The 21,844-nt window shown below is 41.7% G+C and overlaps 3 protein-coding genes across 5 annotated transcripts in view; 2 read left to right on the forward strand and 1 right to left on the reverse strand.

The window, feature by feature from the left end:
• The window catches only part of Dnajc14 (DnaJ heat shock protein family (Hsp40) member C14), a 23,919-nt gene extending 17,488 nt beyond the window's left edge, over positions 1 to 6,431 (forward strand). For both annotated transcript variants that reach the window (XM_023707336.1, XM_023707335.1), the window contains exons 3-8: positions 2,599 to 2,705; positions 2,904 to 3,023; positions 3,401 to 3,561; positions 3,712 to 3,814; positions 5,203 to 5,482; positions 5,654 to 6,431. In XM_023707336.1, the coding sequence (XP_023563104.1) occupies positions 2,599 to 2,705; positions 2,904 to 3,023; positions 3,401 to 3,561; positions 3,712 to 3,814; positions 5,203 to 5,413 (702 nt within the window). In that variant the 3' untranslated portion in view covers positions 5,414 to 5,482; positions 5,654 to 6,431. The remainder of the gene's footprint in view (positions 1 to 2,598; positions 2,706 to 2,903; positions 3,024 to 3,400; positions 3,562 to 3,711; positions 3,815 to 5,202; positions 5,483 to 5,653) is intronic.
• A 561-nt stretch (positions 6,432 to 6,992) lies between these two features.
• Positions 6,993 to 9,456, reverse strand: Ormdl2 (ORMDL sphingolipid biosynthesis regulator 2). Of its 2 annotated transcripts, none has more exons than XM_004647096.3 (4): positions 9,375 to 9,456; positions 8,210 to 8,384; positions 7,925 to 8,076; positions 6,993 to 7,190 (listed from the first exon to the last, which is right to left on the reverse strand). In XM_004647096.3, the coding sequence occupies exons 2-4, from the start codon at positions 8,381 to 8,383 to the stop codon at positions 7,055 to 7,057; spliced, it is 462 nt and encodes a 153-aa protein (XP_004647153.1). In that variant the 5' UTR covers position 8,384; positions 9,375 to 9,456; the 3' UTR covers positions 6,993 to 7,054. The 2 variants fall into 2 exon arrangements, with proteins under 2 accessions (XP_004647153.1, XP_023563105.1); XM_023707337.1 differs by lacking the exon at positions 9,375 to 9,456 and adding an exon at positions 9,044 to 9,062.
• A 243-nt stretch (positions 9,457 to 9,699) lies between these two features.
• Positions 9,700 to 21,844, forward strand: part of Sarnp (SAP domain containing ribonucleoprotein) — a 66,672-nt gene continuing 54,527 nt past the window's right edge. The window contains exon 1 of the mRNA XM_004647097.2: positions 9,700 to 9,799. Coding sequence (XP_004647154.1) covers positions 9,764 to 9,799 — 36 coding nt within the window. The 5' untranslated portion in view covers positions 9,700 to 9,763. The remainder of the gene's footprint in view (positions 9,800 to 21,844) is intronic.

The raw sequence follows: 21,844 nt of genomic DNA on the forward strand, positions 1-21,844 counted from the left end.
AAGCTTGTTCTAAGTAGGTGCTTTAGACCACTGAGCCATCTCTCCAGCCCCTGTCAGAAATTATTGACGTGAGTCCCCCACAGCTCAACATAACAACGTGGCTTTACTTCCTATATTTCATCTTCATACTTTTCTACTGGATGGTTAAGACCAAGGTAAAGCAGAACCTATGCAACAAGAGTTGTAGCTTTTTGTCAAGACATTTTCAGAGACTTAATTCTGACCAAATTCTTAACTACACCAAGACCAAATGGCTGCTACATTTGGGAGCCTGGGCCCATCAAATTGTCAGCCTGGAAGCAAAACAAGTTTCCAGTTGAACTCAAAAGCTGGTAAGAAATCTAATTTTAAATCTTACCTAGGTTGGAGAGGAGAGCTTAGTTGTTCTGCTTTGCTACCACAGGCATCCTACCTCACAGCTGCTCCAGGTGGCCAGCCGAAAGGAGCATCCAACAAGGCTTGGAGGTATAGGGCCCCCTCAAATGAGCCTCTCTGTTGGTGGGAGCAATCTCTCTAGGGCCTCCAGCTGTTTTGGTAGATGATAGCGAGGATAAGCACCCAGAAGAGAGACTGAAGATGTAGGAACAAAGAAGCTTTATTGTGAGCCAGCAACTGACATCCTGACCCTGGAGTCATGATTCATAAAATTTCAGTCCTGGCTTAAACTTTGCTTTCAGATTATGTACTTTTCAGGTGTCCCTAGCAACCTCATTGCCACATTCACAGGAATTTTACAAAACTGTGACAAGGTTTACATTTCTCCAATGCTGTTGACCATCTGCCTGTCATAGAACATTGTGGGTTAACATTTGCCCTACTTCTCAACCTGTTCCGACTGTTCCTTTTTCATATCCTTGTTTTTCTCAGTGGGTTTTAAGGTTAACTGCATGGGAGGGTGTGAAAGAGTGAGTTCATCTAGTTTGAGTGAACTTAAGTGACTTTTATTAAAATGGAGTCAAAGAAAGAAAAACGAGTCACTCTTGCCCCGTTACTGTAAGTTACCAAAGAACTGATTTAATTTTGTGGAAAATATATGCTTTTTAGTGGAGAACTGGGATATTTTTAAGAATAGATATCAAGTACTTACTCTCAGATTGTTACTAATATTAGAGCTCTTTTCTCACCTTGTGTTGTAACAGATAACTCTTGGTAAATGCCATTGTGACACAAATTCTCACTTTTCAATTTAGTTCACTTGGAGTAGAAATGTATTAAGGTCCTCTATCTTTTACATATCTGTCCCTGTATCCTAAAGTTCTCTCTTGCTCTGGGAGGAGCTTCTGTTACCTTCTTTTATAGAGCCTCTTGCTGATCTTACTAGATATGGGTGTGAATATATCTAAAAGGCTGTTATATGTATATTAGTGGTTTTTTGAGGGGTGGCAGGGCGGGAGGACTGTTGAATTAACCCAGGGCCTTACACTGAGCTACATCCCCAACTCTTCATTTCATTTCATTATTCAAGACAGGGTCTTAGTTTAGGATGGATTTCAGCTATTTAGCCTAGACCACCTCAAAACCACTGATCCTCCTGCTTCAGCCTCCTGAGTTCTGGGATTACACACATGCATCACCATGCCTGGCTTATTTTTGAGACTAGGTCTCACTAAATTGCTGAGTTGCCCAGGCTGGTATCAAACTTGTGATCCTTCTGTCTCAGTCTTCCACAGTGGTGGGATTACAAGCATGCACCATCAAACTTGGCTTATATTAGCTTCATTAACAAGATTGTTTTGGTTTTTTGAGGCAGGAATTGCTATACAGTTCAGGTGGGCCTTGGACTATGTAGCTCAGTCTGGTCTCAAAACTACTGTGATTCTCCTGCCTCAGCATCCCAACTGCTGGGATAACAGGGATGTGACACCACATCTCATGGAGAATGTAAGTTTTAACAGCATCCTTTTTATGGCTTTAGGAAGGAGACTCATTTGTGTCCTTTTTTGGGACAAAGATGGGAACAATGAAGAAGCTATAAGACAGGTTAATAGTCATGTAGAAAAGACTGAAAATTGTATTATAAGCCTCTGAGATCACCATATGCTATTTTATTTCTGGGACTGAAAGGCAGACTTACAGGAAGTTTTGGATATGAAAACTTTCTACTTGGAAAATAAGAGTTTGAACATGGCACTTTAGAACTCTTTAGAAATGATAAAGCTAAAATGTGAGGGCTTAATGTTTGTGTATCAGTTGGGGCGTTTAACCAACTCTGTTCACCTGGATATATGGAGTTTCTTGACATGGGACTTGAAGTGCTAATTTGGTAAAAGGTGAAAGATTTATATGATCTGAAGAGAAACCAGAGTATATTGCAGTGCTAATCTGGGAGGGTCCCAGGCTGAGTAGAATGGTGGCTCACTCTTTTGCCAGATTCTGTCCTGTGTACCTCATACATATTATTTAATCCTCCCAAAAATCTATTTTTGGTAAAATATTCAAAGTTATAGGCTAGGTGACAGCTCAGACTTGAACCCAGATCTGTCTGGAGAGCCAGAGTAACTAATTCAAGCTGTATTGATTCTCTAAAATGAAAGAGAAACCTTTGCTTTGGGAATAAATCCATTTGTAATTTGTGGTAAAATTTCTTTGTCTTGGTAGGTTCATCCTGATAAAAACCATCATCCCCGGTCTGAAGAGGCCTTCAAGGTTTTAAGGGCAGCTTGGGACATTGTCAGCAACCCTGAAAGGCGGAAAGAATATGAGATGTAAGTTAGATGAAAAACTATTGGGAGAGGTAAATGAATTCTTCAGTAGAAAGCCACTAAACTTGTGGATAGAAGCTCTGAGACAGAGAGGACTGATGTCTGTTTTTATAGCTAGCCAGGATCCTCAAGAGGTGACTAAAGCTATCTCTTTATCCCTCCCGCAATACCATTTGATTTACAAAGCCTGTCTTTTTCTAGGAAACGAATGGCAGAGAATGAGCTGAGCCGATCAGTGAATGAGTTTTTATCCAAGTTGCAAGATGACCTCAAGGAAGCAATGAATACTATGATGTGCAGTCGATGCCAAGGGAAGCATAGGTATAAAATAGGACAAGGTTGGGATGACCAGTTTAGAGGTTAGGTAACCTGAAACCTTCCTTGTTTTATTGGTAATTGTTAGGGCCGGGGAGATGGCTCAGTAGAATAAGCACTTGCCTGGCAAGTGCAAGGGCCTGAGTTCAATCCCTGGTTCCGCCAAAAAAAAAAAAAAAAAAAAAAATTCTATTGGTAATTGTTGGACACAATAAGAAAAAGACTCCAGGGTTTCTACTTTTGCCTGACTTTCAATAGATTGAGGATTCCAACTAGTGGTAAGAAAAAAGCTTTCAGATAGAAAGTTGAGGACAGGGTATATATATGTAACAACAGTGGAGGTCATTTTAAGTATTAAGGAACTACCCTTTGTTATATTGTAGGAGGTTTGAGATGGACCGTGAACCTAAGAGTGCCAGATACTGTGCTGAGTGTAATAGGCTGCATCCTGCTGAGGAAGGAGACTTTTGGGCAGAGTCAAGCATGTTGGGGCTCAAGATTACCTACTTTGCACTAATGGATGGAAAGGTCTATGACATCACAGGTATACTTTTGTTTTTGTTTGTTTGAGACAGGGACTCCCTGTGTAGTTCAGGCTAGCCATAAACTCTTGGTGATCCTCCTGACTCAGTATGTGCCACCATACCTGGCCCAAAGCTGTACTATTTTCACAAATTAACTTTTTTCTTTGTAGAGTGGGCTGGATGTCAACATGTGAGAATTTCCCCTGATACCCACAGAGTTCCGTATCACATCTCATTTGGCTCTCGGATCCCAGGCACCAGTGGTCGGCAGAGGTAGGTGGTGTTTCTCTCAGTTATCCATGCAGTATTCTAGTTTTGAAAGTGGTTTTAGATGACTGGCAATTAAGGACAAATATAGTATTTCCCTGAAAATAAGACCTAACCAAAGTTAAAATAAGACCATAAGTCCTTGTACAACTTTTTAAGGATGCTTATGATATAAACCCTATCCCCAAAGTAAGGTCCAATTAAGATTATTAGCTAGGGGCAGGGGATACAGCTAAGTGGCATAAGTGCCTGCCTGGCATGCATAAGGTCCCAAGTTTGATCCCTGGTACCAAAAAAACCCCCAAAGATTGTCAGCCAGATGGATGCATTTAATGTCTGCTGCAACACATGGTAGATGTATCGTATAATAAAATATTAATAATTTAATATAGTTTGACATTTAATGCTTCTACAAACAGTAAATTTAATTATCTGCAAAAAATTATATTTGCAGTTACCCAGTGGGCACCTTTGGATAAGGTAAATGCTTATGCAAACAGATGAATTTGAGACTTACTAATGAACAGAGTATGGACACAAAGCACAGTATACACTTTTTTTTTTTGCGGAACCAGGGACTGAACTCAGGCCCCTGCACTTGCCAGGCAAGTGCTTATTCCACTGAGCCATCTCCCTGGCCCCAGTGTACACACTTGATAGCAAATGAATGTGGTTGTGTCTAATACGAACCTTTATAATTCACTATGTTGAGGTTTTAAGAATGTACTACAAGCAAGCTACAAGGACAAGAAGTACTCATTAAAGAGGTATAGGGATAGCCAGATAGCTCAGTCGATTAAATCGCCTGCTTAGGCAGACACAGGGGTCAGGGGTTCGATCCTGGCCTGCTGTGCCTGCTATATTGGCCCTGCCCCTGGGGCATGCTGAGCTGGCTGAGACTGGGCATAGTGGTGCGTACCTGTAATCCCAGTGCTTGGGAGGCTGAAAAACAAAAAGGATCACTAGGAGTCCAATCTGTGTAGTTAGACTCTATAGACCCTGTACTAAATACATAAACATAAAAAAAATATAAGGTCTATTGCTAGATGTGAGAGATGAGTCCAATGGTTCTGCTGCAAATGGAATAGCAAGAAATTCAGGCTGGAATGAGGGGTTTAGGGTCATGATGTTCTAGATGACGTGACTGTATTTGAATAAATGTGAATGTCAATTTTTGTACCATCAATAAATATAGATTGTTATACATGAAAAAAGACATCTCTGAAAATAAGCCCCATTAGATCCTTTTGGAGCAAAACTTAATGTAAGACCTGTTATTGTTTTGGGAAAATACACTAAGTGTATCACTTTTAATAAGTTTGAAAATTCAGTGTGTTATCTTTAACAAAGGCAGCTATATGACTTTTTAATACCTCGCCTTATTTTTTTCTTAGAACTCCCTCAGATGCCCCTCCTGCTGATCTTCAGGATTTCCTGAGTCGAATCTTTCAAGTACCCCCAGGCCAGATGTCTAATGGGAACTTCTTTGCAGCTCCTCAGCCTGGCTCTGGGGCTACTGCAGCCTCCAAGCCCAGCAGCACAGTACCTAAGGGAGAAGCCAAACCCAAGCGGAGGAAGAAAGTGAGGCGGCCCTTCCAGCGTTGACTCCTCTTCCTACTTTCTTCAAATCAATGTCAGGGAGTCAAAAGGGCTGTGTATAGCACAGGATGGAGTTGTTTATTTTATTTATTTATGTGTGTGTGTGTGTGGGGCCAGCTCAGCCCACCAGGGGGCGGGGCTGGCTGGCATGTGGTGCTGGGGGATTGAACTGCAGTCCCTGTGCTTTGCCAAGCCTGTTCTAAGTGGGTGCTTTAGACCACTGAACCATCTCACCAGCCCCAAGAGTTGTTTATTTTTAAAGATTTTAAAAAGGGAAAATTTTAAGCCTAAATTGTTCACTAGTACTTGTAGGAAGCCCATGAACTACTGTCCCTCCAACTGAAGCACCCAGGAACTGAATCTTGTCTTTTGACAATACCAAAGAAATAGGGATGGCTAGAGTGAAGAACCTGGGCCCAGACCTGGGCTGAACAATATATCCTTCTGAGGGGTGGGAAGTATTTCTCTGGGGTTGGTATGCCTTTGTCTTGTCATTTGCCTTTAGAGCAGATGATTCCCCCACCCTTTTAAACTATGAGTCTCTTATTTCTTGGTCCGTTTTATGGAGGAGTCTCCATCATCCTGGTAACACTAGTTAAAAGACAGAACAAGGAAGCACGTAACCCTGCTCATGGAGGTGCACAGTTCAGAGTGGAAACTCTGAACTTTTCTTGACTTTCACCTTGTGAGTAAATCACCCAACTGCAGGTTTGTTGTTGCAAGAATGGCCAAAATTAATTTTTAAAAAGCAGACTCATGCCCTCTGCCCTTGGGTGAGGGAGAATGACAGGGGAGTTCTAACAAGCCTCCTTTTATCCAAGGGTTTGTATTTTTTTAAGTTTGTTCATATTTTTATGTACATAGCTATTTAAAGCCAGGGGATTATCTTTCTATAAATATGTAACTGGCAACCTGTATCTTCCCTCTCTTTATTGCCCATATAGCCGGGGCCCTTTTTATCACTTGATCATCTTTTTGTACTGTTAGCTGAAAGTGAAGGGCACTTACTACCAGGCTAAAGGATTAAAAAACTGCTTGAAGTTTTATAGAGAAAGCTAGTATTCATCTTCCCCAGCATTATGAGGACATCTCATTTCCCCCCAGAACTGGGGACTGGATCCAGAGCCTCTGAACTGACATTTCCAGCCATTTTTTATTTTGAGACAGGGTCTCACTGAGGATCCCTTGGATTTGCAGTTGTGCTGCTTCAACTGCCTAGAGTGCAAGATTCCAGGTCTGCACCACCTCATCTAGCTTCTCTGCCTTTCTTGCTGATCAAATTGCAGCCATAGCTGAAAAAATTCTTTATTATAAGGAAAATATACAGCAAAATGGGGTAGGAAAGCAGTAGGGGTGAAAAATATGGAAATATAATCATCAAACAAACTGCCCAAATATTATGTCTTCCTGTTCAGAGGAGAATGATGTGGCTCTTAACCTCATTTGCCTTTCCTGGCTCAGTCTTGCCTTTAGCAGGGCTGGATCCAATGGTTTCATTTTCCAATCTCTTCTTTTCCCGAGTTTGGGAAAGGTTGTACTTCTCAGGCTTTCAAGAAACAAAAGATGGTTTGGAGAGGGGAAAAGATGTTTTGGTCCTTTGTTCCACTGCCTTCTCCATGCCTGTGGGGTTGTCCTCAGCCCTGTCCCTCAGTATCTGTTGATGCCAAAGAGACGAACCCCATGGAATTGGGGCAACTTAGGCAGCAGTACACTAAACAGTGAGATAGTGTTGATGAGGAAGTGGGCAACATCATACTTGGTGTAGAAGCTGGCCAGAAGGTAGCTGGGAGAGAAAAAAAACAGGACGAGTGAGGTTGGCCTTCCCTACATACATTCAGGGCTTTCCAGTGATCATTTCTTCTATTTTTAAATGATCAGTTTTATTGCATTTAGTTCTTGGAATCTGAAAATATTCCAGCTATGTCAACAGCATTTACTTTGGGATTGAGATAATCAGGCAGCACTTTTAAGTGAAGATTATAAAGCAGTCTGTGTCAATTGTTGATGACAAATGACAGCTAAAGCTGTTTCAGCCTATGACTGTTAAAGAGTCCTCTTTGCTTCTACTCTCTCCAGTTAAGTTTTTGAAGATTAATATCATTTCTACCTTTATATACTCACTTCTTTTAGAAGGGTAAAGACACTTGGTTTTAGTAGTTTTATCTCTTCTCAGTTCCTTCTCCATTGTGCTAATACCAAGGAGGCACCAAGAAGTGCTTGATTACCATCTTCTACTTTTTATTGCTTTCTGTAGGCTCAGAACTAGTATACTACAATATCTTCAAAGCAACTTACATGGATAATCTTTTACTTTTCCATTTGTTTCTTGAAACAGGGTCTCACTGTGCAGTTCAGGCTGGCTTCAAACTCCATATGATCCTCCTGCTTCAGCCTCCCAAGTGTTGGGATTACAAACCTGTGCCACCATGCCTGGCTGCTTTTCAAAGCTTTCCTATGGACCTTCCTACCTCAGAGCCATTTCTAGTCTAGCATCTCCCCTACCCACCACAAACTCACAGTATAATAGGAGAGATGCTAAGGAACTTTCGGGAAGAGGTAAACTGGAGGCCGTAGTCCATCTGCTCCCAATGTGTCAACAAGCGAGCCTTTCCTTGATCAGGAGTTTCAAAGGGTGTCCCTTTCACTGTATGTAGGAAGACATACATTGCCTGAGAAGAGGGAAAGGGACAGTGTCAGGGGCAGAGAGTAGTTCTTCAGCCCAAAAATGATACTAAATCCCCAAAGAAAAATACCTAAACAATTGGTAATTTTGTATACAAACCTGTGTGGGTTTGCACTTACCAAGTTGTGGATGACATTAGTCAGGGTCCAAACAACAGGAATACTGAGAAAGGGGATGCTGAGTAGAACCACATGCAGCAGCCCTACTAAGATGATGTAGGCCAGCCAGATGCCCCGACTACTCATGACTCGGGTGTTGGGATTTACTTCACTGTGTGCCACCCCCACATTCATCCTATCACAATGAGGGAATCAGGCAGGAGTCCAAGTTAATTTCTTCTCAGCTCTTGTAGTGTTTACCCCAATTATCTCTGAGGAACCAAAATGCTCTGAACTCTAGCAGAAACGTCTTTATCATACAGAAAACAAAAACTAAAAGACTCTGGAAAAACTTAAGATGCTGAGCATGGTGATGCATGTCTGTAATCTCAGCACTCTGGAGGCTGAGGCAGGAGGATCATTCCAAACTCGATGACCCAGTCTGGGGTACGTATTTCAGGGCCAACCTGAACTACTACACACGAGACCCTGTCTCAAAAAAGGAAACAAGTTTAAAACGTGAAAGTCTTTCTTATTGGGCACGCGGGGGGGGGGCATTTTTGCTCTTTTTTGTTTTTTCGTACATCAGCAGTAACACAAAGGAGAAAGCGTAGGCTTGGGGGACCACTTCAAGTAGCAGGGTAAACAGTACCTCACTTAACTTTCCTGAAAGGAAAAAAAAAAAGTTTCCTGAAGAAGTCAGGAATAAATCACAAAAAGAACCCATCTGTCCAGAATTACGGAAGAGTCACGGTCAATCGAAACCGATGAGAATGGATGAGAGTAAAACTACCCTTAGTCCACACCCAGCTTCGCCTGCTTGGCAAGTCAGCAGCCAACAACCCCATTCTTTACGCGCGTGGCGCTGCAAGAATTGATTTCTGAACTGAACAAGAAAGCCACCCAAACTCAGCTTGATGAAATGGAGTCCTAACTGCTAGGGGCGGCTGTGGTCTGAACTTGTCTCTTTAAAATCGTGCCAGCTCTAAAGCAGATAACGCCCGCCCTAAAATTCCCTGGAAATGAATCACGCCCTATGCCCCTCCAGCTTCCTTCTTTAGCTTCACTTCCTTTTAAGCTCTCTTCAGCACTCTTCTTGATGTTTAACTCTCCGCCTCCCCGCCGCACTTTCCGCCTCCCACCATCTAGCCCCAGCAGCCTTTTCCAATTTATCGGTGACCCCTACCTGCCCGCCTCACGAGCCGGTGCAGCTAGGGACTGGGCGCTTCCGCCTACACCTATGGCCTTCAGGAAGTATTAGCCCCCTGGCCTGCGTGCTCTTTCTATTGGAAGAGCGGGTTTATCACTCTTGTTCCTTATTGGCTGGCTTTCGGCATTGGGAAGGTGCTATTGGTCACCCTTTCTGTCTTTGGAACACATAGAGCCCGCCCTTCCCTTGGTCCCACCTCTTGAGAGCGTGGAACTGACACAGGCTAATGACGAATGGGAAGAGGCGATGATATTGCGATGGGCGTAAGAGCGGCAACGATTGGTCAGAATTGGGTCAATGCCGAGGCGGGAGCGCTTGGGGGCGGCGGAAACGGGTGGGGGCCTGCGTAGTGGCGGGATAACAAGATGGCGACGGAGACAGTGGAGCTTCATAAACTGAAGGTACTCTGAGGCGGGGGAAGGACTGAGGTGGGCTCCTTTGGGGACTGAATTGTATAGGGTGGCTTGCCCCTTCTTATCCTACGTGTTCCTTTTGCAGCCTTTCCCACTTAGTTTTGCGGCTTCCGCCGTAGCTCTTTTGTGCTTGCTTTCCTTAATTTTCCATTTCGCCTCCCGGCTTTTTTTTTTTTTTTTTTTTTTTTTTTTCTTCTTCCTCTCTATACCCTTTACTTCGGCTCGTCTCCCCTTATATTGGCCATCACCCTTCTCCAACGGACTACCCAAGCGCCTTCTACCTGTTATCCTCCTCGTTTCTCGTGAAAGCTGCGTTACGTCAGTGGTCCCTCCTCCTTGCCCGTACCGCACTCAGGAGCTTTCTTCCCAAGCTTGGTGCTTTCCTGTATGCTGTGCAAAGCTGAGATGCTCTTGTTAGCAGAGGATAGCATTTTTACTTGTTTATATCAGAATACGTCCCAAAGGTGATCCAGAAAATGTTTTTATTCTCTTATTCAAGGTGAGGTTGCGTCTCCTGGGCAGATTTCGAAACGAGAGAGAGGCCTCAAAAGAGAGGCCTTTTCGTAGAAGTCGGCGGTTGAGGCAACTTTTAAGAATTTGTAAAAATAAAAACACTTGCACTTTAAAAGTTTTTGAGTACTCTCATGAGGTTATCGGCCTTCTCCTTAGGACGCCCTCCACCACCAGAGAAAGAGAAATCATAGCTGTAGTATTTCGGAAAAACAATTCCAAGATTAGGGTTATCTGTCCTGTTATAGCGGATAGACCCTTCCTGTCTCTCTTGGTCTCACCGCTGGGTGACACTCTGAATCATAGGAGTTACCTGTTGTAACTTTTGTGCCTTTTGAAAATCTGGGTAGTTTTCTTATGCTTGGATTATTGTTCGGCTGGAAGGAGAGTAGTTTCTTTTAGGAAAAATAAGAGACTATCTTGATTAGTTGTCTTTTTGTGGTTTCACAAATAGTTTTTCATTTTTATATTTTAGTTACATTATCCTAGGAACCTTGCTGATTTATATGGACAAACCAGGATGATTTAGACGAACTTGAAAAGTTATCTTTTAAACTTTAATGCCTCTTGAGCTTTAATAAAAAGACAAGTGGAATAATTGTAGGGAGAGGTCTTTTTTTTTTTTTTTTTTTGAGACAGGGTCTCAGTGCAGTTCGAGTTGGGCTTGAACTCACTGTGTTACCCAGACTGACCTCGAACTCTATCTAGTCCTCTTGCCTCAGCCCACCAAGTACTGGGATTTCAGGTGTGTTCCCCAATACTTGACAAGAAGTCATGTCTTTACTTACTAGAGGGCAATAATTTACTTTTCTGTGAAAACAGATATATTTAACTGATGGGTTCTAAACTGTGTTAATAGGTTTTTCTATTATTCTGGGGTAACTTGAACTTATCAATACTGGAATGTGTAGAAGACACAAATAGTCTAACATTTACTGTAAGAAGAAAATTTGACCAACCATTTCATATGTATTTGTATAATCTACATACTTTTGTACTGCTGTGTATAAAATATACACAGAAAAGGAATTTTTAGGTAAATGACATAAAATACTAATAAAAGATTAATGTGTTCTGTTTGTCCCATTTTTTAAATCTTAGTATAAGTCACTGTCAGCCCTATAACTTGCACTTAAGGATTTTTGTATTGGTTTCTGGACTTTCTCTTTCCATCAAGTCAGTATTTATCAGGTATATATTAAATTTACATTTGATTGGATAAATCACTTTTATATAACATCTTCTGACCTGATTTTGATACAAAGAACATGAGGCACTCCTGAGGGCCCAAACAGGACTTATTCTTTAATCACATTTGCTTGTTTTTGCTTTTTCTCTAGAGCATTTAACCTTTTGGAGGTCACAGATATCTTTGAGACTCTGATGAAAGGTACGGATCCTCTCCCCAGAAAAAGGCATGTGTACATACTTTGCATGCAATTTGAGGGGATTCATAAAACTACCGTGTAGCCCCGAGGAGTCCATGGACCTCTGGTTAAGAAATGATGCTTTAAATTCTGACTTGTAGACATGTAACGTATGGTTATAGTGTGATCTTGATGGAGTGATCCTGACTTTCGGTTTGACTTAGGGTTTTATTGCCTTTAAAAACTTTTTTTGGAGGGGAGGTACTGGCGAGATAGCTCAGCAGACTAAGTGCCTGCTTAGGCAAGCGCAGGAACTGGGTTTGATTTCCCAGTACCGCAGCACCACCCCCGCCCCCAAGGTGGGGTGAGCCAGCAGCCAAGTCAGGGCTTGGTGGCGCATGCCTGTAATTCCAGTGCTGGAGAGGTTGAAAGCAGGAGAATCACTAAAAGTCTGAGCTGCTTAGTGAGTCCGTGTACCAAATACATTTTTAAAAAAAGACACAACTTTTTTTTGGTGAGGGGAGGGCATACTGGGGACTGAACCCAGGATCTCACGCTTAAAAAAAAAACAAAAACCCCACATTTTTTAATTTACTTATTGACTTATTTGGTACAGGGTCTCACTATGCAGCTCAGACTTGTAGTGACCCTCCTGCCTCAGCCTCCCCAGTTCTGGGATTACAGCTGTGTGCCACCACGCCCAGGGTTCTGGGCCCACACACATATGGTACCGGGGATTGAATTGGGGTCCTTGGGCTTGCCAGGTAGGTGCTTAGACCACAAAGCACCTTTTGGCAAGTGCAAGGACCTAGGTTTGAATCTCTGTACTGCATGCCAGGCCAGCCCTGGAACCCTGGCACGCTTTGCCAACCCGAAACCAAGTGTGGTGGCACACACTGGTAATACTAGTGCTGGGGAAGCTGACACAGGACGATCACGAAGTCTGAGTTATGTAGCAAGACTCTACCAAATAAATAAATAAATGACGTTAAAAAATTTTAATTTTGAGGGCTGGCGAGATGGCTCAGTGGTCTAAGGCACCTACTTGGAACAAGCTTGGCAAAGCACAGGGACCACGGTTCCATCCCCCAGCACCACATGCCAGCCAGCCTCGTCCCCTGGTGGGCTGAGCTGGCCACACACACACACACAATAAATAAATAAATGTTTAAAAAAATTTTTTTTTAATTTTGAGAAAGAGTCGTAAGTTGCCTAGGCTAGTCTTGAACTTATAATTTTCCCTGAGGTTTAGGAGGTAGCTCAGTGGTAGAGCTCTTGCTTTGCATGCACAAGGCCCTGGGAAAGATCCGCTGTGCAACCAAAAAAGAAAAGGAAAAAAAAAGACCGAATTTGTAATCTTCTGGTCTTGGTCCCCCTAGTGGTTGGGATTACAAGCACGTGCCACCATGTCTTTAAAATCTTTTTTTTTTTGTATTGGGGATCGAACGTGCTTAGGTTGAGTTGTCTCCTTAGCCCCTATCTTTCCACTTTTATAAAGGGAATTTGGGACTTTAACATAGCACTTTAGAGGAAAGAAACAAGCTTTGAAATAGGAAGAGGGGAAAAAATACATATTTGGATTGTTACGTAAGTCCATACAACTAAATTTCTGAAGATTTTTGAGGGCCAGCAAGATAGCTTAGCGGACTAAATAGGCAAGCGCAGGGATTGGGGTTCCATCCCTGGCACCACATGCTGCTGCAACCCTGCCCCCGGACCACAGAGGAGTCTAGGTGTGATGGCACATGCCTGTAATCTCAGCGCTGGTGAGGCTAAAAGCAGGAGGATCACTGCAAGTCCAACCTGGTTTGAGACCCTGTACCAAATCATAAGAAAAAATATTTTGTAGAAATGCAGTCATTCTAGTACATTTGGGAAGAATAAACTGGTTGAAAATGTACTTGAACTGTAACAATATTAGAGTTCCAGTTAAACATGAGGAAAGGAATTACTGTAAGGAGAGAACCAGAAAGGTATAATATTGTCACAGTGCTGAGAACACTGAGACATTTATATCTACAAAATATGAAGTGCATATACATTAATGTTGAGAATTTGAAAAAAAGATTAACTGAGTGACTATAAAGGTAAATTGGTGTGATGTTGGAAAACGCCTTCAAAATTGTAGGAGTCTGTTTCTTGTCATGTAATCTATAAGAAGGGTCAGAGTCTTGAAAAATTTGAGAGGAGGATCCTGAAAGGATGAGTTAGTTTATGTTTCGTTGGCAGTGTGGAGGGGAACAGATTTCACCACTTAGAAATTCCCTGTTTAAACAGTCCCTTCCCCATACTGGGGCTGAACCCAGGGGTACTCTACCAGTGAGCTGTATTTGTATTCTCAGCCCTTTTGAATTTTGTTGTTGTTTGGTATTGAAAATCAAATTAGTTTTGTTTTTGTTGTTGCTTTTTGGTACTGGGGATTGAACCCTTCACAATGAGCTATACATCCCTAGCCCTTTTAAAAGTTTTTTTTTTTTTTTAATTGTATTGGTACATTTTATTTTTTTTGGCGGAACTGGGGATTGAACTCAGGTCCTTGTGCTTGCCAGGGAAGCACTTATTCCACTGAGCCATCTCCCCAGCCCCTTAAGGGATTATAGGTGTGCATAACCATGCCTGACTTCTTAGTTTTTATTCTGAGACATAGTCTTTCTAAATTTCTTAGATTGGGCTAGGTGTTACATGACTGTAATCCCAGCACTTATGAGGCTGAGACAGAAGGATCACTGTGAGTTCAAGATCTGCGTGAACTATATAGTGAGACGCTGTCTCAGAAAAATCAAATAAATAAATAAATAGCCAGCAAGCCCAGGCTTCCCTCAAGTTTGGCAATCCTCCTGTCTCAGCCATCTAAGTAGCTGAGATTATACATTAGCAAGCAGCATTACTCCCAGTCAAAGCTCTTAATTGTATTCCTTTCCAGTCTTTGCAGGTTAATTTCTCACTGCATCAATGGCCTTATTTTACTAAATTTCTTCAAAATAATTTAATTGCCAGGGAGATGGCTCAGCGGCATAAGTGCCTAGCAAGCACAAGGTTCTGAGTTCTATCCCTGGTACAAAAAATAAAGAAAAGAAATATGTCACTGAGTCAGGCATTTGTTGAAGCCATTTATGTTCATTAGCTAAGATCTAATTCTTATATTAAACCTATAGGATAACTACTTCTGTATCCTTATTTCAAAGTAAGAAACTGAATCCTAGAGATAGTAATTGTGTAACTTGCCCTGGGTCACACAGCTAAGTGGTATATCAAGTCTGAAATGTAAATTCCCAAAGTTCTTGTTCTTTGTTACTGCACACTGCTTTTCACTATCTCACAAGCTTAAAACTTACTTCATGCATGTATGTAGCAGCTGTGGGGATTTTTTGGCTACAGTGTATCTGTGATGTTCCTTCCCTCAGGCCTCCAGGATGTCATGCAAGATAGGTGTTTGCTTAACCATCAGCCACACACCTTTTTATTTTATTTTTGAGATGGTATGTCAGGCTGGGGAGGTAGCTTGGTGGTCTAAGCACCTGCCTGGCAGGTATCTGGTTCAAGCCCTACATGCTGTGTTGCCAGGAGATCCCTATGAGTCGAGCGGCATAGTAAGACCCTGTACCAAATAAACAAATAAAAGAGAAGATAGTTTTTTTTAAAAAAAGTGTAAAACAGCATATCATTAAGTAGACCAGGCTTGCCATTGGACTTGCATTCTCATGCCCCAGCCACTCAAGTAGCTGAGATTGCAGGCATATACCTCTCTACTTGGCTCTTGACAAAAAATTCTAATAAAAGGTGTTAATCAAAATTCACAATTAGGACAAAAACAACAGACTTCATTATTAGAAAAGAAGAAATCACAGAAAAATGAGTGATTAATGTCAAATATATTATAGTAGTTGTTTTTTTTTCTGTAAGTCAAATAGAACGAAGATGGATCATTAAAAAGTAAAAGGTTTAAAAATAAGTAACATTGGGGCTGGTGAGATGGCTCAGTGGTCTAAAGCACCTACTTAGAACAAGCTTAGCAAAGCACAGGGACCACGGTTCAATCCCCCAGCACCACATGCCAGCCAGCCCCGCCCCCTGGTGGGCTGAGCTGGCCACACACACACACACACACACACACACAAATAAATAAAATTAAAAAAAAAATAAGTAACATTTACTTGCTTTATTTATTTTTTTTTTTTTGGTGGAACCAGGGATTGAACTCAAGCCCTTGCGCTTGCCAGGCAAGCGCTTATTCCATTGAGCCATCTCCCGGGCCCCCAAAATAAGTAACATTTAAAAATGTTTTTGAAACCAGGGATGGTGGTGTATGCCTGTAATCCCAGCACTTGGGAGGCTGACAGGATTGTTGTGAGTTCAAGACCATCCTGAGTTACAAAGTGAGCTCAAGGCCAGCCTGAATTGCACAGTGAAACCCTGTCTCAAAAAGACAAAAAAAAAAAAAAAAAAAAAAAAAAAAAAGAAAGAAAAAAAAAGAAAAAGAAAAAAATTTTTTTGAGTATGTAATTTGTGCATAAATTCACAGTTCTAAAAGTATTAAAAAGGGGACCGGGGAGATGGCTTAGTGGAATAAGCACTTCCCTGGCAAGCACAAGGGCTTGAGTTCAATCCCCGGTTCCGCAAAAAAAAAATAAATAAATAAAAGTATTAAAGGACATATGAAAAGAGGTTGGCCTCTCACATTGTCACCAAATAGCTTCCTCTTTCCAGATTCAATTGCTGTTAACATGTTTCTTGTCCAGGCATCTTGTGTATATACTGTATATCACACAGGGAAATGTGTTTTATTCTTTTTTGGACAGGGCCTTGCTATTTTGCTCATGCTGGCCTGAAACTTCATCCTCCCATCTCAATGTCCAGGGTAGCTGGAACTATAGGCATGCATCATCAAGCACGCCTGTGGTGGTTTTAACATTAATGTTAGTATCCTGTATACAGTGTTTTGTTATTTATTTTTTGATTAACCCTGTTGAGATGTACTTCACTTACCATATAATTCACTCAATATATTGTAACTTGCTTTTAAAATATTTAGGCTTGGGGCCAGGGAGATAGCTTAGTGGCATAAGTGCCTGTCTGACAAGTGCAAGGTCCTGAGTTTGAATCCTGGTACTGCAAATAAATAAACAAATGAACAAATAAATAAATAAAAGTAAATTGCTGAGCATGGTGGTGTGTGCCTGTAATCCCAGCATTCAAGAGGCTGAGGCAGGAGGATTGCCACCAATTCCATGCTGTCCTGGGTTTCCCAAGTGCTGGGATTACAGGCATCTGCCACCATTCATGGCTCTAAATAATCTTTTTTTTTTTTTTTTGTGGAACCGGGAATTGAACTCAGGCCCTTATGCTTGCCAGGCAAGCACTTATTGTACTGAGCCATCTCCCCAGCCCTTAAATAATCTTTAAGGTCTGTTTTTTAAGAATCTTGATCATTCTTTGTGTTTTTTGTTTTGTTTCTTGGTAAATATAATCAAACCCAGGGCCTTCACAACTGGGCTATATCCTCAGCTCTTTAAAACAACAATAAAAAATTTAAAACAAATGGCTAATTCCAGGGTTTTTTTGGTTATGATTTATTTATTTTGTCTTTTTTGGGACAGGGTTTCATTATGTCATTCAGGTTTCATTATGTTGTTCAGGCTGACTTTGAACCCAGTTTGTAGCCTAGGCTGGCTTCAAACTTAGAGACCCTCCTGCCTCAACATCACCATATCAAGCTAAAAAAATGTTTATTTTGTGAGAGGATCTTACTAAGTCACCCAGGCAAGCTTTGAATTTATGACCCTCCTTCCTCAACCTCTCATACAGTGCTAGGATTATAGGTGTGTGCCACTATTTAAGTTTATAGCTGAGTTTCGCTGGCATAGAGAGCATCCATCGATACTGATGTTGCTATTGCTCCTTATCATTATGGTCTCAGCCCCAGTAGTTCATTGTATTGCTGCTAACACCTTCATGTACTCCTCTGATCAAATGGGAATGGCACGCATAGTTTTTATTTTTATTTTTTTTATTCTACTATGGGTTCTTATATATTTGGACATTATTTTTTAGGACATTATCTTAAAAGGGAAACAAAAAAAAAGGGAAACAAAAACACAGAATAGGTGAAAATAATTTCTTTTTGCACATATTACACTTTAAAAACTTTAAATAAGGGGCCGGGGAGATGACTCAGTAGAATTAGTGCTTTCCTGGCAAGCGCAAGGGCCTGAGTTCAGTCCTCAGTCCCGCCAAAAACAAAACAAAACAAAAATTTAAATAAAACTAATACGTAGCTTCATTTTATATGAATGTGTTGTACAATATTATGTATTTTAGTTGGAGAGGGAGTTTGAGACAGGGCCTCACTATATAGTTCAGGCTGGTCTTGAACTTACTAGGTAGCCCAGGATGCATGGAGCTTGTGGAAATCCTCCTGCCTCAGCCTTCTTTCTGAATACTGGGATTACAGGTGTGCACCACCATGCTCAGCAATTTAAACTATTTTGGGGCTGGTGAGATGGCTCAACGGTCTAAAGCACCTACTTAGAACAAGCTTAGCAAAGCACAGGGACCACAGTTCAATCCCCCAGCACCACATACCAGCCAGCCCCGCCCCCTGGTGGGCTGAGCTGCCCCCCCCATAAATAAATAAAATCAAAAATAAAATAAATAACAGCCCTGTATACAAGATACTAACAATGTAAAACCACCACAGGCGTGCTTGATGATGCATGCCTATAGTTCCAGCTACCCTGGACATTGAGATGGGAGGATGAAGTTTCAGGCCAGCATGAGCAAAATAGCAAGGCCCTGTCCAAAAAAGAATAAAACAAAAAAGCACACGCATTTCCCTGTTTGATGTACAGTATATGCATAAGATGCCTGGACAAGAAACATGTTAACAGCAATTGAATCTGTAAAGAGGAACATAGTTGGTGATAGTGTGGGAGGTATACCTCTTTTCATATACTCTTTAATATTTTTTACTGTAGTTTTTTTTTTTTTTTTTTGCGGAACCAGGGATTGAACTCAGGCCCTTGCGCTTGCCAGGGAAGCACTTATTCCACTGAGCCATCTCTCCGGCCCCTATTCTTTAATATTTTTTGACCTATGAATCTTCCTTTCTTTTTTTGAGACAGGCTGGCCTCGAACTCACTTTGTATCTATCCCAGGCTTGCATTGAACTTACAACGATCCTCCTGTCTCAGCCTCCCAAATGCTGGGGGTACAAGTGTGTGCCACCACTTCCAGCCTCATTTTTGTAGTAGTTATTATTATTATTATTTTTTTTTTGGCGGAACCGGGGATTGAACTCAGATCCTTGCATTTACCAGTCAAGCGCTTATCCTACTGAGCCATCTCCCCGGCCCTGTAGTAGTTGATATTTATTGATAAGTTGACTTTACAAAAATTTGATAACTTGAATGAAATATTATAAAAAGCAGTATCAGTCTTTTTATTTAAAAAGTAATTGGGGCCGGAGAGATGGCTCAGTGGAATAAGTGCTTCCCTGGCAAGCACAAGAGCCTGAGTTCAATCCCCGGTTCCGGAAAAAAAAAAAAAAAAGTAATTAGTGAAATTCAGAAATCTCAGAACCAGTGATTTTTTTTTTCCATTGAGAGATGAATCATTTTACCTGTATAGACAAGCTAGCTATTAGAGGGTGGTCGGGCTTTGCTACTCTTAGGATTTCAGGGTGTCTTCAAGCTGAAATCTCCATGTACTTAGTATAAAAAGGCCTCAGATCAGATACCTATGTAAGGAAAGTGCTATTCACCCAGTAAACCCAAAAACAAATGGATAATGCTGGCCATAATTTGCCTTTTTGACATTTCCTTGGGAATTTACAAAAACCTCCCTTTCCCCCCTCGCCCAGTAAAACCATTTAAATGTGTGTTAAACAACTACAGAATACTAAATAGAATGGCCAGAACCACAAAAAAAAAAAAAAAAAAAAAAACCCAAAACAGTGATTTTTCTATAGCTAATCTGATCCCTCACTCAGTGTCTGACAGTTATAGTTGCTAGTTGTTAAGCACTATTCTGAATGTTTTGCAAATATTTTCTGATTGAAGTCTTCATAGTGGGCCAGTGAACTAGCTCAGTGGACTAAGGCCTGGTTTGGCAAGTGCAGGGACCAGGTCTCTATTGCCATGGTCTCTATTGCTGTGGTCTCTATTGCCGTGCCGGCCCCGCCCCCACCCATGGGGTATGCTGAGCCAGCTGCTGAGTCTGGGTGTGGTGGAGCACGCTGTAATCCCAGCACTGGAGAATCTAAAACAGGAGGATCACTACAAGTCCGAGTTGTGTTGTGAGATGTGCCAGATACGTAAAATGAAAAAATAATAAAGTCTTCATAGTAGTACTGTTGATATAGGTACTATTATTATTCCCATTTCACAGGAAAGGAAATGGGAGTCGCAAAAAAGTATGTTACCTAAAGTTAAATTGGTGTAACTAGTAAAGCTCTAATTTGAGCCTAAGTAGTTAGCTGTGTTCTTAACTCTTATATTCAGCAGTCACTCTGCAATCATGTTTTATAAATAATTTTTTGGGGGCTGGGGAGATAGCTCAGTGGAATAAGCACTTGCCTGGCAAGCTCAAGGACCTGAGTTCAATCCCCGGTTCCGCAAAAATAATTAATTAATTTCTTTGTTTGGTTTTGGGGGGGTGGTACTAAACATCAAAACCAGGGACTCCAAAGTCTCCTTTGAGATTTAAGGCAAATTCTTACCTGTGACCCCCTGTACAACTGAAATGAAAGTTAAACTTCTGATATTCAGTGGCTCAAGACATACACTTCCATTCCAAAGTGTCTATTACAGATAGGAAGATACAAAGGAATGGGGCCAGAACAAGTCCAAAGGCCAGCAAGGCAAACATTAAGTCCTGTAGTTTCATGTGGAACATCCAAGGCAATCTGTGGTAAGATTTGAACTCCAAAGCTCTTGGATGGCTCTGACTCTTGAGCACCTTTGGTGATTGTAGCTCTCATGGTTTATCTCTTGGGTCTGCTCTCAGGTGATCTGTGTTCCTGGCTTCTAAACTTCTAGGGTATCCACTGCACTTTCAGTTAACACAGCTTCACACACTGCCCTCTCAGGCATGCTACCTGGCCTTCCAGGCCTTCAGAAATTGGGGTGGAACCCTTGCTGACACCGCAGCTCTTGCATTTTGCAAGCACTTAAACTAATGCCATATGGATGATGTCAAGGACTGCTGCCAGCTGAAGCAGTAGCCAGGCTCGCTCTTGGCTTGTAGGGGTTAAGTGCCTGGATTGCTGGGCAGTCCAATTCCAAGGAACAAAATTCTCTATGCTGCCACCACAGTGGATTCATGTGCACTGTAGTTGTCTTCTCAGAACAGTCTTTCACTTTTGCAATTTTGAGACTGCGAAGGGTGGAGTCTTGCTGCTGCTTGTGATACCCTCAGGCCATCTTTTCTAGTCTGTTCCTGTTCAGAGGTTGAGATCTTTGCTTTATCTTTGCAGTCTACAGCTTTACTGGAGCTTTCTTTCTGGCCAGACTCGTTTTAAATCATTCTGCTGTGCTCTTTGCTCTTAATTCTCAACATAGATTTAGCTAAAAGCTTTTAAGAGTAGCTGTGCCAGTACCTAAACGTTCCACTGTCTTGAAATTTCTTCTACAAGGTTAATTAGTCTTTTGCCCTTAATCTCAGTCTTGAGCAAAGTGCAAACTTTCTGCAAGCCATAACACACATCATCTGGAGATCAACAGCCAGTGTAATCCTTTTAGTAGAAACCTCGAGTCTGGTCTTTACTGGTGTGCTAGTCTTCTGAGTTCTGACCAGCATCTCCCATTCAGAACAGCCTAAGGTGTTCCTGTTTTTTTTAAAAAAATATTATTTAATGTCTTTTAGTACAGGGTCTTACAGGGTCTCACTATACAGAAAGGACTCGTAGTGATCCTTCTGTTTACAGCTTTTCAAGCACTGGGATTACAGGCGCGCCCACCACCCCCAGTCTCAATCACTGTCTCAGCGTACCCCAGAGGATGGGGCCAGCATGGCACACCAGGGATTGAACTCCGGTCACAGGCACTGTATTCCAGTGAGCTATCTGGCCAGCCCTCCACTTTTGTTCAGTTGAAATTTTGATCTTTCTTTTTTTATTTTTATTTTTCGGTAGTGATACAGGGGTTTGAACTAACCCAGG

This window comes from Octodon degus, unplaced genomic scaffold (assembly GCF_000260255.1).
Source record: "Octodon degus isolate 3935 unplaced genomic scaffold, OctDeg1.0 scaffold00287, whole genome shotgun sequence".
Classification (NCBI taxonomy): domain Eukaryota; kingdom Metazoa; phylum Chordata; class Mammalia; order Rodentia; family Octodontidae; genus Octodon; species Octodon degus.

Excerpts from the sequence above, each read along its gene's own strand:
- Ormdl2 (XM_004647096.3), bottom strand. The coding sequence starts at position 8,383 with ATGAATGTGGGGGTGGCACACAGTGAAGTAAATCCCAACACCCGAGTC. Across the intron at positions 8,077-8,209 it reads CTAATGTCATCCACAACTTG|GCAATGTATGTCTTCCTACA; the intron begins GTAAGTGCAAAC and ends CCCTCTTCTCAG. Across the intron at positions 7,191-7,924 it reads AGCATCTCTCCTATTATACT|CTACCTTCTGGCCAGCTTCT; the intron begins GTGAGTTTGTGG and ends TTTCTCTCCCAG.